At 49.0% G+C, this 14,505-nt stretch overlaps 7 protein-coding genes across 7 annotated transcripts; 4 read left to right on the top strand and 3 right to left on the bottom strand.

Annotated features, from left to right (window-relative positions):
• Positions 1 to 452: 452 nt before the first annotated feature.
• FSUBG_2392 (hexokinase) lies at positions 453 to 2,361 on the top strand (the record flags this gene model as incomplete). Its single annotated transcript, XM_036680159.1, has 4 exons — positions 453 to 549; positions 676 to 755; positions 814 to 2,191; positions 2,267 to 2,361. The coding sequence occupies 4 exons, from the start codon at positions 453 to 455 to the stop codon at positions 2,359 to 2,361; spliced, it is 1,650 nt and encodes a 549-aa protein (XP_036542069.1).
• A 389-nt stretch (positions 2,362 to 2,750) lies between these two features.
• Positions 2,751 to 3,815, bottom strand: FSUBG_2391 (GCN5-related N acetyltransferase; the record flags this gene model as incomplete). The annotated part of the gene is made up of 1 exon (XM_036680158.1): positions 2,751 to 3,815. One exon carries the CDS (start codon positions 3,813 to 3,815, stop codon positions 2,751 to 2,753), a length of 1,065 nt encoding a protein of 354 aa, XP_036542068.1.
• A 1,951-nt stretch (positions 3,816 to 5,766) lies between these two features.
• FSUBG_2390 (transcriptional activator) lies at positions 5,767 to 7,085 on the top strand (the record flags this gene model as incomplete). Its single annotated transcript, XM_036680157.1, has 2 exons — positions 5,767 to 5,835; positions 6,036 to 7,085. The coding sequence occupies 2 exons, from the start codon at positions 5,767 to 5,769 to the stop codon at positions 7,083 to 7,085; spliced, it is 1,119 nt and encodes a 372-aa protein (XP_036542067.1).
• Positions 7,086 to 7,545: 460 nt separating this feature from the next.
• Positions 7,546 to 8,097, bottom strand: FSUBG_2389 (peptidyl-prolyl cis-trans isomerase; the record flags this gene model as incomplete). Its single annotated transcript, XM_036680155.1, has 2 exons — positions 7,546 to 8,004; positions 8,065 to 8,097. The coding sequence occupies 2 exons, from the start codon at positions 8,095 to 8,097 to the stop codon at positions 7,546 to 7,548; spliced, it is 492 nt and encodes a 163-aa protein (XP_036542066.1).
• A 733-nt stretch (positions 8,098 to 8,830) lies between these two features.
• FSUBG_2388 (minor histocompatibility antigen H13) lies at positions 8,831 to 10,600 on the top strand (the record flags this gene model as incomplete). The annotated part of the gene is made up of 2 exons (XM_036680154.1): positions 8,831 to 9,753; positions 9,805 to 10,600. The coding sequence occupies 2 exons, from the start codon at positions 8,831 to 8,833 to the stop codon at positions 10,598 to 10,600; spliced, it is 1,719 nt and encodes a 572-aa protein (XP_036542065.1).
• A 1,162-nt stretch (positions 10,601 to 11,762) lies between these two features.
• On the top strand, positions 11,763 to 12,691 carry FSUBG_2387 (uncharacterized protein; the record flags this gene model as incomplete). Its single annotated transcript, XM_036680153.1, has 2 exons — positions 11,763 to 11,861; positions 11,912 to 12,691. 2 exons carry the CDS (start codon positions 11,763 to 11,765, stop codon positions 12,689 to 12,691), a joined length of 879 nt encoding a protein of 292 aa, XP_036542064.1.
• Positions 12,692 to 12,821: 130 nt separating this feature from the next.
• On the bottom strand, positions 12,822 to 13,765 carry FSUBG_2386 (carboxymethylenebutenolidase; the record flags this gene model as incomplete). The annotated part of the gene is made up of 4 exons (XM_036680152.1): positions 12,822 to 13,151; positions 13,203 to 13,350; positions 13,423 to 13,594; positions 13,648 to 13,765. The coding sequence occupies 4 exons, from the start codon at positions 13,763 to 13,765 to the stop codon at positions 12,822 to 12,824; spliced, it is 768 nt and encodes a 255-aa protein (XP_036542063.1).
• Between the last annotated feature and the right edge of the window lie 740 nt (positions 13,766 to 14,505).

Here is a 14,505-nt window from a genome sequence, read left to right as displayed (position 1 = left end):
ATCCACTGCAATTCGGGCCCATTCGGCGGCGCTCAATGGCAAATTGCCCAGTCTCAGAAACTTTGGCCCTTGTCATCACTCACGTAACGCTCCATGATCCCCAGGCCCCAGAAAACATCCCCATTTCCAGTCGTCATTGGTAGTTGATCAGCCACTGACACAGGTTCCGTCAGCAGCTCTCCCAGCTTGTCCTCACTGACGGTGACGCCAAGCTCCAGCAGCAGCCAGAGCTCAAATTCCCAAGAAACCTTTTGACCTCGTTGTCGTCCGCCAACGCCTCAATTTTGTTTTCCTTCTCCTCTCTCCTCCAATTATTCTCTCTACGAAACCTTCACCTTTTATTCCCTCAATTCTCTCTCTCATCCCCACCACCAATCCCTTCAGCGTCCGAAGCTGTCTGCTACATCACCCCTCTCTTCACGACCACGCCGCCAACCTCACCAGCTATCACCATGGCTCTCGCTGACGAGTCCAACCGCATCGTCCGAGAGTTCGACTTCTCCGATGAGGAACTCAACAATCATGTGAAGGAGTTCTTGAGGCAAATGGGTATGCTCACCCCTCGCTCCACGTAGAATCTGCGCCGCGGTGCTACTGTAGCTCGTTGTCATGATGAGCATTTTGTCCCATTTTGGCTTTAAACCCTCAACAGAACCCAAACTCACAATTTCCTAGACGAGGGCCTTCACAAAGAGGGTACCAGCCTCCAGCAAATTCCTACCTACGTCACCGGCGTTCCCAATGGCACAGAAAAGGTAAATTTTTACCCACATGTGGCTCGTGAAGCTGCCCAGACTGATTCTCCCTCACTAGGGTCTGTATCTGGCCGTTGATCTGGGAGGCACAAACTTCCGAGTTTGCTCCATCATGCTCAATGGTGACACCACCTTTAACCTCACTTACAACAAGGTTGCCATTCCGAAAGAGCTTATGGTCGCAAAGACCTCCGCACAGCTCTTTTCTTTTCTCGCCAAGCAGATCGAGATCTTCCTCAAGGAGCATCATGCCGACCACTTCAACTCCCACCTCCGCCGTCGCAACACTGCCAGTACTCCCTCGGGCTATCGCGATGAACATATCTTCCGCCTGGGATTCACATTCAGCTTCCCTGTCAAGCAGCTAGCTATTAACAAGGGCCTGCTGATTCGATGGACCAAGGGCTTTGACATCCCCGATGCCATAGGCAAGGACGTCTGTGCTCTGCTCCAGACCGAGATCGACAAGCTCCACCTCCCCGTCAAGGTAGCGGCGCTCGTGAACGACACTGTCGGCACTCTCATGGCTCGATCCTACACTTCAACTAGCAAGAGCCGATCTGTTCTCGGTGCCATCTTTGGAACGGGTACCAACGGTGCCTACATGGAAAAATTGAGCAACATCAAGAAGCCTATCTCTGGGGAGTATGATCAATCAACAGGAGAGATGGTTGTCAACACAGAGTGGGGTTCCTTTGACAACCAGCTCAACGTTTTGCCATCAACACCTTGGGATAAGGCTCTTGACGCCCAAAGTGTAAACCCTGGCCTTCAAATGTTCGAGAAGCGGGTGTCTGGCATGTTCTTGGGTGAGATTGTCCGACTTGCCATGGCCGATATGATCAACAATGAGAGCTCGTCTCTGTTCAAGGATCTCAACTCGAGCACGAACGACTGGGGCACCACCACAAACATCGCGCCATCGTCTGGCTTCCTCAAGCCTTGGGGACTCGACAGCTCCATCATGTCCGTTGCGGCCGCCGATAATACTCCTGAACTGTCTACTCTTCGCCAGGAGCTCGAAAACCTCCTCAGTGTTTATACTCCCTCCCTCGAGGACGCCCAGGCCTTCAAGTCTGTTTCCAATGCTGTTGGTCGTCGCGCTGCTCGCTTGTCAGCTGTCGCCATCGGTGCCATCGCCCTCAACTCTGGCAAGCTCAATGATCTCAATGAAGAAGTTATTGATATCGGTGTCGATGGCAGCCTCGTCGAGCACTACCCTTTCTTCCGCGATATGATCTACGAAGCCCTCCGTGCCATTGACGGCATCGGACCACATGGTGCCGAGAAGATCCGAATCGGTATCGCTAAGGACGGTAGCGGTGTCGGCGCCGCCCTGATTGCCTTGGTGGCTGCTGGCAGGGAGAAGCCCGAAGATTATTTGACTGACTTGAGATCTGAGTCCAACCGCGCTCGCAAGTCTTCTGATGCGATCCGTACGTTCTACCCTTCATCCCAAGCCATTCAGACTTCGGCTTCTGCCTAAGCGACATTTGCTAACAATTTAATAGTCGATTCAGCACCAGTCTCTAACCAAGCACTCCTCATTGGTGGTGCTGTTGGTCTCCTTGCGCTAGCAGCTATATGGTATAACAAGCGTCGATGAGCAATTACAAGTTTCGGTGTTATGTTTTCTGAGTTGATAACTCGTGTCAAGATTTATGTATATATGCGCTTGTGATGGGATGTGGTCATGTTCATTTTTGGGGCCTGGGCGTTTTCTTCAATATTTTCATCTCCTCGGCTTTTTTGATGTTCAAATGTTGTATAATTATAAGGCAACCAAGTTTTATGACGAGATCATCTGATGATTCCTTTTCAGTTTCCCGAGGAGCAATTGGATTTATTATTGGGTTATTATTATGGTAAGTCTAATATTGTGTCTTTTCGTGAAGCGAGTCTAGCCCATCCGAACCGTTGAAATCGTATACCATCGTGAAGCAATCCATTCTTCTTTACTAGCAGTTTATATCAATCACATCTCTCGTCTATGCCTCAATTCCCAAAAGCAGCTGCGGGATAAGACCTATCCCTCTTCTTTCGCGCCGCAGAGCTACTTCTAGAGCTTGCACCAGAGCCAGTACTTCCTACCCGGGGCGGTGGTGCGAGACGGCTGTTCGCCATATCCTCAGGAAGATCATTCCACTCCGTCTCAGGCCGCTGATTTTGATAGGATTTCCCAGACTGAGGCATAGGAGGTCTCGAGGTGCCATTTCTGGGAGGACCTGACGCTGTGTCCAGTTTGGCAATATCAGCAGTTACGCTTGCAGGCACACTAGGTTGAGGCGCTGGAGAGGAAGAAGGTAGCAAGTTCCGGACAGAAGCGCCTGTTGGTCGGCTGACTAGCCAGGCTGAATTGGGACGCAGCTTGAGATAGTAGCCCTCAATAGGTTGGTTCTCGCGCTTGAAGCCACGACCTTCATACCATTTCAGACCCTCCTCATTCTCGGTCCAAACATGGGCCGTGACAGTTGTCACATTCAAGTTGGGGTCCGATACAGCACCTGCAATGATATTGTCCACTGCAGCGTTCACAAGACCCAGCGATCGATAAGGCGAGAGCAGACATAGCGACTGAATGTATAGATTCTGGGGCATGACTCCCTGGCTGTTGGAATCGAGGATGGGTTCAACGCGGCAAACGACGCCGCCAACGACCTTGGCTTCAGAACCATCGTGAGTCCAGGTGATGACTCGGGAAAAGCGACCAGATGCCGGATCAACTGCACGTTGATAGAAGTTGTCGGGGTAGCTAACGGGAAGAAGAAGGGCGTTGATACGGCGTAGGGCATTGATATCGTCGTTCGAGACCAGTCGGATCGTAGCTTCTTGAGGGAGAGATGTCGGCAGAGGCGGGATTTGGAACGAGGCTATCGTGGAGTCTGGCGCCTTCGAGGTTGGTGGAGGGGCAGCAGCAGCAGCAGCAGCAGCAGGCGGCGGGGGAGGTTGCGAGAGCTCTATGGGAGCCCCCTGAGAAGGCGGAGGAGCATATTTGGGTGTTTTTGCCGTGAAAAAGGATCGGATAGAAGTTTGGGCGGGTTTCGTGGACGGAAGTGACATATTAATGCAGAGGTATGTAAATGTGTAGTGGGAGGTTGATCGAGACAAGTAGAGGTTGTATGTTGTTGAGAGAGGACGGAGGTTGTTTATGAGACAGATCAGATATCGACAAAGTGTAAACAAGGGAAAAGAAAACAAAAGGTTGGGAAACGTGAGACAAACAAACACCCGGCCTAAACCCTAAACTATGCACTCTTTGAGTCTAAGTGTCAATCCGGAGCAATGAGGATTATGCTTTCGTGGAGGTATGCATTCAAAGGGTCGAGAAAGCATGGAAGTCCAGAGGGGATGAGGCTCTTGGATAGCCACTAGCGCAGATCGCCCAATGAATGGCTTTCAAGATGAAGGGATAGCCAATCGCACGTGAGAGATCTAGATTGACGTCGATCGCCATTCGTTAAAGGGAGCCCCTTGATGGGAATTAGATAAATTTAGCAGCGGCCGATATTCTGAAGGGTACCCGCCCCTGAAAGTCGATTGACAGGTGTTGTTTGTGAGTTGCAGGATGAGTAAGTGGTTTGGTTAGTAGATACATGGATGGTAACACGTGGCACATGGGCAACTCTAAGGAGGAGTATAACCATTATACGGTAAGGGATATATTCCGTTCATACTGCTCCATCTGAGCAGACTCTTGTATGTTGGGGTTCCTCAATTCTCTAGGCATTCTTTGGTATAAAAGTCGTACACTATGAGCTGCATTAGTGACATACAAGCCAAAGGTGATCGATCGCCCTTGCATCTGCCATGGTTGTCAATTAAACTTCACATAAGCGAAGCTGCTGGATCTTGATCAATCGATCTTGATGACTAGTTACCTCTCACATGGCGTCCGTATGATAGACTCAGTACCTGAATAATAACATTACCGGACTGTAGCAAGATAAAGACCAACCAACCCTTTAATCTTGTCAGATTCGTTATATGACTGGACATGGCTCCATGTCCCTTTCCTTAGGGAGCAAGAAGACATCAGACTTTAATATAGAATATCAAGATAAACTCAGCAAACGGTATCCTAAAGATATCCTAAACTTATACTAATTTACCCAAATCTTTCTATCATTTAGGATTACCCGTTGGCTCGAGCCGTGGGGTAAGGCCCTGAGTCTTCTTTCCTCCCCTCCAACTAACCTCCCAAAGTCTACGTCTCTAATTTCAGTGGCTGATACCGTGAGCACTGGGCGCTGGGGCACACTGACTCCCGCTGAGGCTCAGGCTCAGTCTCGGGTGGCTTCTGCTAAAACGTTGACTTTTAATTTTTTGCTTAAAATCTTCCCCTTGACTGACTTTGAACCATCAAAACCAACCGTCTCGTCATCTTTTGTTCATCGCTGGCATCTAATTTTTTGTCGCTACTTTTGGGGTTCTCTTGTTCTTTTCGTTTTGAATTACTCGCTTCAACAAGCGAGCCATCTATTTCGTCACTTTGGGCCGTTCGTCAATATCGATCCATCTCGTTTTTCTCCCCGGTTGCCGAACGCAAACGCTGAACTTGTAGCGCACTGCACTGGGAACCTCCTACAAACGAAGATTGGAGAATAGAAACTCATCAATTGTTACCTTATTCATCTCACCACTCCCTATTGTTAACTCATTTGGTTTACTCATTGTTTCATCCTGATCAGAGTGACAATTACTCGTCATTCTTACACATTCCCATTAATTATTCCTCCTCTTTCACGATTAATTCTCTCACCTTCAACTTCTGATATTTTCTCCCCCAAACTTTTTTCTCTTATCGCAATAACCAGCGCCCCTACTCCGTATTCACCTCAGTAACACTACTGTACCCCAGCTGCAATTCCGTGCACACCCCCCCTCCGCCCGGTAGCTGCCGTTTCGCTCCTCGGCATCATCACACGATTTCAGTTACACACCCTCCGCTTTACAGTATTGTTCCTTACAAACTTGTCGGCCCTGGCTCGGACTCAGGATATCCGGCGACATCATGAATGCTGGCACGGGCAGGGCGGGCGTCATAAGTGCTCCAGATGATGCTGCTCCGATGGATAAGTTGGTAAGTATTTCGGTCTCTATCTCTTACTCGTCCACCTCCCTGCGATGCGAAACCAGTCGTCGTTCGCGAGCGCCATCATGTCCTCTGTGGTGATTGCTCATCTCTGCGCCCCCTATCGCAGCACCATTGCATCGAAATTGTTGCTCGCCATCCATCGGCAATGCCTTTTCTAATAAATCGCTAATAAGAACCTCCTTCAGGCACATGCTGTACTAGATGATGTGCTTTACAACGTTCTGAGCGATCTATTGATGAAGACGCACCGCGAAGAGAAGACGGCGAGGGCTACCACCGCTGCCATTCGCATCGAGAAGCTGGCATCCGACGCGTCCGACAGCTCAACGCCAGACTCAAAACCGGACGTACGGATTGAGACCGACGCCGCCATATACGAGGATGGAAAAGTATTGCTGAAGGGCAATCCTCTCAAGACGACCGCCGAGATTTTGTGCCCCCGATGCCATCTGCCCCGACTCCTATACCCGACGGATGGAAAAGGCGCTCAAAAACCCGATCCCGGTGTCATCTACTGCAAGAAACATCCTTATATTGATAAGCCTGGTTGTGACATCTATGGCCAGAGCTGGGTTCCTCAAGGTCCTGGTCGAGGCAAGAAGAAGAAGGACATGGAAAAGAGTAACACCGATTCTCCCAATACCGAACAGCGACCACCCAATGTTCTCTCTTTCCCCTCAGCTACTTGCAGCAAATGCAAGCGTTGCATTCTCGTCACCCGACTTAATAACCATATGGGCTCGTGCATTGGGAACAGTGGTCGCAATGCTAGTCGAGCTGCCGCGCAGAAGTTGAGTAATGGCGGATCTCAGAATGACACAACGCCACCTTCATCACAAAAGGCGACTCCAGCACAAGGCTCCCGCGCAGCCAGCCCGAAGAAGCGCGATGCCAGCGACGAAGAGGAAGATTCCGAGAACAGTCACAAGAAAAAGAAGCTCAAGCCTGCTTCCTCAGCGGTCACCAAGAAGGTGATTCTCAAGACGAAGCCGAGCCTCAAAAAGGACAAACCCAAGGGTCTGTCGTCCTTAAGCCAGGAGCAAAAGGCCGACTACAGCAACAGTGAATCCGTTGAGGTGGCACCCAAGAAGGTTGTGTCCAAGGGTATCAGTCCTGTTAAGAAGCTTAAGATGAACAAACCTCCGCTGGGGTCACCCAAGCCCAAGCCTAACCTCATCCGCGAGGCAACTGGAGAGTCAGAATCTTCAGACACTCTCTCATCCCCTCCTCAGTAGATCTCGCTCGGAAACAGTATCATGAGCGATATATCATCGATCTGATGGCGTGTTAGGCTGTCCGCTTGGCGTCAGCCTCGTACAGGCATCAGTATGAATCTTTATGGTTGGAAACGATAGAAGCAGGCAGTACGTCACGCGACAAAGGACATCATTTGCTTATCGCTTGCTTCTCAAGAACATTTACTCTACTTGTATTATCATCAATACATCATTGCATTGGAATGGCGAGCTGGTTGGCTAAGGTTACCGGGACCGGATATTTACAGCATCCATGGAAAAGGGACCGGGGCGTTTTTTTTTTTGGCGTAATGAGTACAACAACAATGGATATTTGCAGAAATTTGATCTTGAACGCGACCTGTGACTTTGACCGTGACCGTGACCATGAATTGTAACTTTTGATCCTGAACGCCAATGCTAGAGATGTCTCAACCATCCCGAGAATACTTTCTAATATCTAGACCTCCTCCTCCTCCTCCTCTACAAGGCGAGCTTTGACAATCTTGATGTCCTCGTTCGGCCTGTCCTCAGACCCAGTCTTGACCATGCCCATTCTCTTCACAGTACTCATGCCGGACTTGACCCTTCCAAATATAGTGTGTTTGCCATCGAGCCAAGGCGTAGGCGCAAGCGTGATAAAAAACTGCGATCCGTTTGTGTTGGGGCCCGCGTTGGCCATGCTCAAGATGCCAGCGCCGGTGTGCTTGAGACCCGGATCGATCTCGTCCTCGAACTTGTCGCCGTAGATGGAGCTTCCGCCGCGACCCGTTCCTGTTGGGTCGCCGCCCTGGATCATGAAGTTGGGGATGATGCGGTGGAAGATGGTGTTGTCGTAGTAGCCGCGGCGGACGAGAGTGGCGAAGTTATTGCAGGTCTTGGGGGCGTGGGTGGTGTAGAGCTCAACGGTGAGCGAGCCCTGTAGCTTGTCAGTACCTAAGTAGGTAGTTGTAGTCAAAGACGAGAGTTTGCGACGTACCATTGTGGTCTCGAGTGATATGTTCGTTGTCATGATTGCGATGCTGCAAGGTTTAAGTTGTTTTTGATGGAGGGGAAATTTATGATCTGCCAAACCCATCCATTGACACAACCAGCTTTATTTAGGTAGTCTACGAACATGGAGCAGTGAGGTCACTGGTGCTTGGGCTATATAATTTCGAGCAAATATTTCACATGAAATGTCCTAGTATCACTAGGTACCTACTGCCAAGGTACATTGTTTGTATTCTTCCTGCTGCCAACATGTATTGTGCTTTTCCTGCTAAAATAAGATCAGCAGCTCTATCTCTACCTACTAAGATATATTCAACATGATGGTGGGCGCAATTTGTATGCACCATGAGTCCTGACGGTTTTAGCACTGCGAGCTAGGTACATGATTGGTCAAGCAACTCTGTAACAAAATGCAGACCACTCACTATATTTCAGCCCCATAACATTTTGTTTCCGTTCAGCTCAGTGATCTTTTACACTTGCATCAGACGTCATTCGACAAAGATACTGCTGCATGTCAGGACTTTATTTTTATTTTTCTGTGCTTTGTTAAACTTTTACTTTTCTCCCTTCTTTCTTTAAAGCGTTACTGCAATTCTTCTGCAGAAACGACGGAGTCAACGTGCTGAAAATTTGCCACGAAATGTCATGACAGTGACCCTTAACTCTCACTTTACACAACTTGTCCAGGCTTAGAACACGTTGCGTTCTCTTCATCGACAACAACATTAGCAACGTCTTCCTCCCAAACCATGGCGGAAAACGCTACAGATCCAGCCGCTTTGGGGGGCTCTTTTGATGCTCTAAATTCTACCCTCGCCAATGGGCAAAGTTGGCTCTCATCATTTGCCCATATCAAAGATCTGAGTTTTGTTATGCTTGAAGTCAGGCTCGTGCTCAGCGCTATTGGCATCATCTATCTTGGTGCCCACGCTGCTCTTCGGCGACCCCCATCTGCACAACCTGCGAAGAAAAAGAAGCCCGGCTCCAAAGGCGACGACGAGGAGAGCTTTGCCCAGGGACTAGAGCCCTCCGATGCCATTGTTTTCCCGCTTATGGCTGGTGCTGTCCTTATCGGCCTGTACTACCTGATTCAGTGGCTCAAGGACCCTGATATTCTGAACAAGATTCTGCGTTGGTACATGTCTACCATGTCGGTTGCTAGTCTGGTATCAATCTATTCTCATGGTATTGAGGTAGTGACCAGCTTGGCCTTTCCACGATACTGGCGCGGCCGTGACGGGCGACTAAGGGAAGCGGACCAGAAGACAAGATCAGTACAAGTCTGCGATGATGCGGGAAACCCCGACGCGGCAATCCCTAAAACCCAAAACCCCTTTCCTGGACCATTTGCTTGTTTGGCGTTCTCGGACAAGATCCGCAAGTCTGGCTGGGAGCTTCGAGGCCTCCTTAATCGGCATTGGGCCATCAAGCTCTTCGTTCATGGAATGGGTAAAGAGGAAGGTCGAATCAAGTTTTCTCATGTAGTGTCCTTGGTTATGGCACTAGCCACGGCGCTCATTTATTCATCAACTAACTCCCCGTTGTTGAGCAATATGCTTGGCTATGCCATGTGCTACGGCTCCCTTCAACTTATCTCGCCCACAGATTTCTTGACTAGTACTCTGATCCTAGTTGGCCTGTTCTTTTACGATATCATAATGGTGTTTTACACGTGAGTTATAGGATTGATATTGATGTTGACCCCAATGCTAACCACTCTCAGCCCTTATATGGTTACAGTAGCAACCAAGTTGGAGGTCCCAATCAAGCTCACTTTCGAGGCTGCAGATCGTAAGAGCATCCTTGGACTGGGTGATATTGTCATTCCAGGCATGGTCATGGCCCTAGCCCTTCGATTTGACCTCTGGCTCCATTATGATCATAAGATCAAGTATGAGAGCACTGACCTCAAGCTCATTGAGAAGGACCCAACGTCTGGTGCTCTCATCGTACGGAGCGAGACTAAACACAAGGAGGTCAAGGCCAAGTACGTCAACGTTAAAGGCAAGTGGGGAGATGGCCTTTGGACGCGTAAGGCATTCTTTATCTTTGGGTCGCAACAGCTGCCCCCTGACTTGGCGGCTGCACACTTCCGCAAGACTTACTTTCATGCCTCGGTCATTGGGTATCTTCTCGGCATGCTGGTTACCTTGGCTATGCTCTTGATTTTCAAGCGTGGCCAGCCCGCATTATTGTATCTCGTTCCTGGTGTTCTGGGATCTCTCTGGCTGACAGGACTGGTGCGTGGAGAAATCAAGCAGATGTGGAAATACACCGAAGATGGAAGCCTCGACAAGATTGACGTGGTAGTGGACTTGGATGGCGAGGGCAACGCGACCAAGACCCTCGGCAAGCTAGAAGATGGCGTCGTGGATACAACTAAAAAGGACGAAAAGAAAGACGGGGACAAACACAAGGATAAAGAAGATGGGAAAGCAAAGGAGGGGGACAAGAGCGAAAGCAAGGAAGACCGTCATGTATTCTTACTCTCTATTGATGCTGAGTCAGATACAGAATGAGCGGAGGTTTCATGGCCGCAGTCTTGGTGACGGGAGCTGATTGCAGTAGCAATGCTTCGCCAGAAGGTCATAGACGTTAAATACATGAGTGTCATAGAGTAGACATGAACTAACTGTTCAATGCTTCGTCCGTCGGCCGGCTCTGTGTCTATACATCAAGCAATTTGTCCCACATAAGCAACTATCACTTCTAGGCAGCCGAGAGAAGGGGGTTTTATCATTATCATTAACATTAATATTAAATCTGGACTGCTTCAAAGTAAAATAAGAATCATTATCTCGGTGTCTCCGTATCCATCCACGTCATACGCGTACCCCGTATCTTCTTATTAAAGACATAATTTCGAGTCTGTATTAGTAGACATCGGCCACCACCAACGTCCTTAATCCCCTGCACCGCGTAAAGGTTCAGACTCATCGCAGGGGTCGTTCCATCCACTCAGGTCCAAGGTGGCAATTGTTCTGCTTTGCTTCGGACTGTGCTTCCTCTGGAGTTTTGTTGTGCCCAACACTCGGCGTTAAGATGGGCGGGTGAATAGTGAAAAGTCGAGCGTGTTGCCAGCTGAGAGTGCATCTTATGTTCTATTGACTGAAGCTTTTGTATAATCCTTATTGTTTCGTTTGGTGATAGGAATTGGCTTAGGTAGATACACTGGTCGGCGCAGCACTGCTCGTTTGGCTTAAGCCAGCAAATGGTAAAAGTAAAAGATACTGCTATGCTGAGAAGAAGAAAAAGGCCTCAACTATAGCAGAAAAAGAAGTGATGTAATATAAGAATGGAAGTCTCCTCTCGGACATAATGAGCCGTGGTGGTTTTAATGGCTAATCATGGTTGTGGCTGTCAAGGAGAGAAAAGGGGTGCAGGATTCTTGTACAAGACTCGACTGCATAACTAGGTCTCAAGAACGAAGAAAGGGATGAGAGCCTGTAGAGCACATTCAAAGTTCTCTTCATGGCCTCTTATTATACTCGGTGTTGGTTGCTGTAGCGTTTCGGCCGGCCCGTAATCAAGACCCCACCTCTGACAGGCCCGGTTTCGTCTTTTCGGCTTCCGAGTCTCACCTGTCTTGTCACAGTCTCGTCTCAACTCCCCTCACCTACTTCAAATGGTTCAGTTGAAACGCTAGCTCTCCAGCATTGTAAGGCAATAGTTGTAGCAACGATGAGTAGGACCCAATCCTCACCCACGGTCATCCAATGGGTGATCGACACTCGTCCACTTTGGCCCTCCGCTCTCAAGACCAAGGACCTCACATCCGCTGTAAGTGCTCTAGTCATCCACTTTGACCTGATACTCATATCATACCTTAGGCTTCACGTGCCCTCTCACTTCTTACCGAGGAGGAGCAATCATCTGTTCTGAGATACTATCACGTCCGCGATGCCAAGCTCGCTCTCGCTTCGGCTCTTGTTAAGCGCTACGCAATCGCTCGCTTCTGCCACGTCCCCTGGTTCCAGGCCAAGACTACGCGAGACGCTCGAACTAAGCCCGTGTTTGTTTTACCAAACGGTGACGAGCCGCTGATCTTTAACGTCTCGCATCAGGCTGGTCTCGCGGTTCTTCTGGCCGTTCACGATCCGCCAAAGGGCCTTGCCGTGGGAGTTGATGTTGTCTGTCCATCAGAACGGCGAGATCGAGATCTGAGTCACTTGGAAGAAGATGGGTGGACTAGCTTCGTCGACATTCATGCTGATGTCTTTGGAGCGGGAGAAGTCTCAGCGCTTAAGAGCATGAACCCTGTTCCTACCGTCCAAGGACGAGATCGTGCATTGCGCTACTTTTATGCACTATGGTGTCTCCGTGAAGCCTATGTCAAGATGACAGGGGACGCTCTTCTGGCAAGCTGGTTAAAAGACCTCGATATGCACAACTTTGCCCCGCCAGAAGACATGAAGGAAGCCCAAGAGGTTCGACTGAGGGGCAAGAAGGTTGAAGGCGTGGACGTGAGACTGATGCCGCTACTCGAGGAGTACATGATCTCCACAGCTATAAGAAACGGTGATAATGGGGAGAGGGTCGAGCTCGGAGAGTTTCAAAGTCTTGACATGGAGGAAGTATTGGCATTTGGTGAAAAGGCATCCCAACCATGAGTATAGAACGTTTTATGAATAATGAGAAATGCAAGCGCAATTGTCTGACATGAGTGTTTTTATTTTCTTTGGTCATTTCTCATAGGCTAGTCACATCGCATCTCGATAGATAGACATTACATTTCCATCTTTAGTAGTTCTTACCAAAGAACTCAAGGACTGTCTTGTAACCCCTCTCGTACTCCTCCTTGACGCGGTTGTCACTGAGATCGGCACGAGCGGCCATCCAGCCGTGGATCTGGTCCTTGAAGGTTTCTACGTGCTTGGGCACCTTGAGGTTGTCCTCAAACTTCTTGACCTCATCATCTGGCTCCTCCTTGGAAGCAAGAAGCATGGTAGGGACCGAAAGGCCCTCAGCATCAGAAGCGTCTACCATGGCGGGGTGGATCTGGGCAGCAATGGAGAAGGGGTTAGAGTCTGCCTTGACGCTGAGAGCAACGACCTTGCCGCCCCAACAATACTATTTAGACTTGTCAGTACTGAAACAAAGGTGCAACCAAATAGTACTTACTCCGAGAATTCCGAACTTCTCAATGGAAGAGTCCTGGTCCTTGACAGCCTTTACATAGTCAGGAACTTGACCGGCAACCTTGGGAGGAGGGTAGGTGCCGAAGAAGTCTCCAAGCTGCTTCTTCTTGTCGTCGTTGTCGGGAGGGTAGCTGATATCAAATTAGCGGTTAGTGAGGCTCTACAAAGTCGTTGTTAGAACATATGAGAAGGTGAGCTCTTACATCTCAATGGGGCATGGGCTGCCCTTGAACCAGTCAGGGATGAAGACCTTGTACTTCTGGTGAGCATCGCTGAAGGCGAGGATGTCAGCTCCCTGAAGAGTCTGATCAAAGTATCCAAAGATGTCGTAGATCACGACAATGGCCTTCTTAGCGTCGACGGGACCAGTAACATCTGCCCAAGTTAATTGTTGTCTCTTTCTTCATGTGTGCTAGGAGTCGTCTTACAAGTCTTGTAGCCTCCGATTTCCTTATAGGTTCCCTTTGCTTCGTATCCCTTAGAGACAACAGGAGGTATGTTGCAGCAGGCCTCGTTGTGGCCTTGAGATGCGGGCATAGTCGTCATGATGGATGAATTAGAATGGCAATTGCTGGGGTTCGCCTAATAGATGAGATCTCTGTTTAGCTGAGTCTTGTGGTTGATAACGGTTGGGTTTCAGCCGGCAAGAGGAGATTAAGGACTTACAGGGCTATTTCTGTAGCAAGTGAGAAAGAAAATACCTAGTCGATAAAGTGATTATAGAAGGTGACGGAATTATTAAAATGGTTGATTTCTCGATTGCGGGGAGGGGAGGGGTGATTGGGGAAAGGACCAATGATGTCACAACGCACTCAGGAACAGCACCTTGAAATTAGATGGCAAGCTCTACTCTCCTCTCTTCTCCTCTCTTCACTTCTCTTCTCCCTACCTATTCACGCAATCACTTCTGTTCCATTAATGCATTTACACATATCTCAAGTTCAATATTTCATGCTCAATTGAATTGCCATTCAATCACGAAGGCATCATCACCTCCCTCCCCAAGCTACGGTTAGATATCAGCCAGCGGCCCCATCCGGGCCCGGGTGGGGGAAACATCATCGTTATCAATGATCTCGCAACAACGGCAAACAATTACTCTGGTTATGACTGATACATTCGTTTTGTTTTTGTTTTGAATCTAAGACTTAAAAAGTGCTATCGCTTTGCTCTAAAAATTCATTCATCAGATTCCCGTTCCCTAAAAGGTGGTCATTGCCCATTCAACGCTGTCCCATACCGTGATATACGATAGTTATATCCTCAAGCCAAAGACCAAAACTCCG

This window comes from Fusarium subglutinans, assembly GCF_013396075.1.
Source record: "Fusarium subglutinans strain NRRL 66333 chromosome Unknown NRRL66333_c0000020, whole genome shotgun sequence".
In the NCBI taxonomy this organism is placed as follows: domain Eukaryota; kingdom Fungi; phylum Ascomycota; class Sordariomycetes; order Hypocreales; family Nectriaceae; genus Fusarium; species Fusarium subglutinans.
Note: the sequence above shows the minus strand (reverse complement) of the source record. Positions and strands in the feature narration are given on the sequence as shown.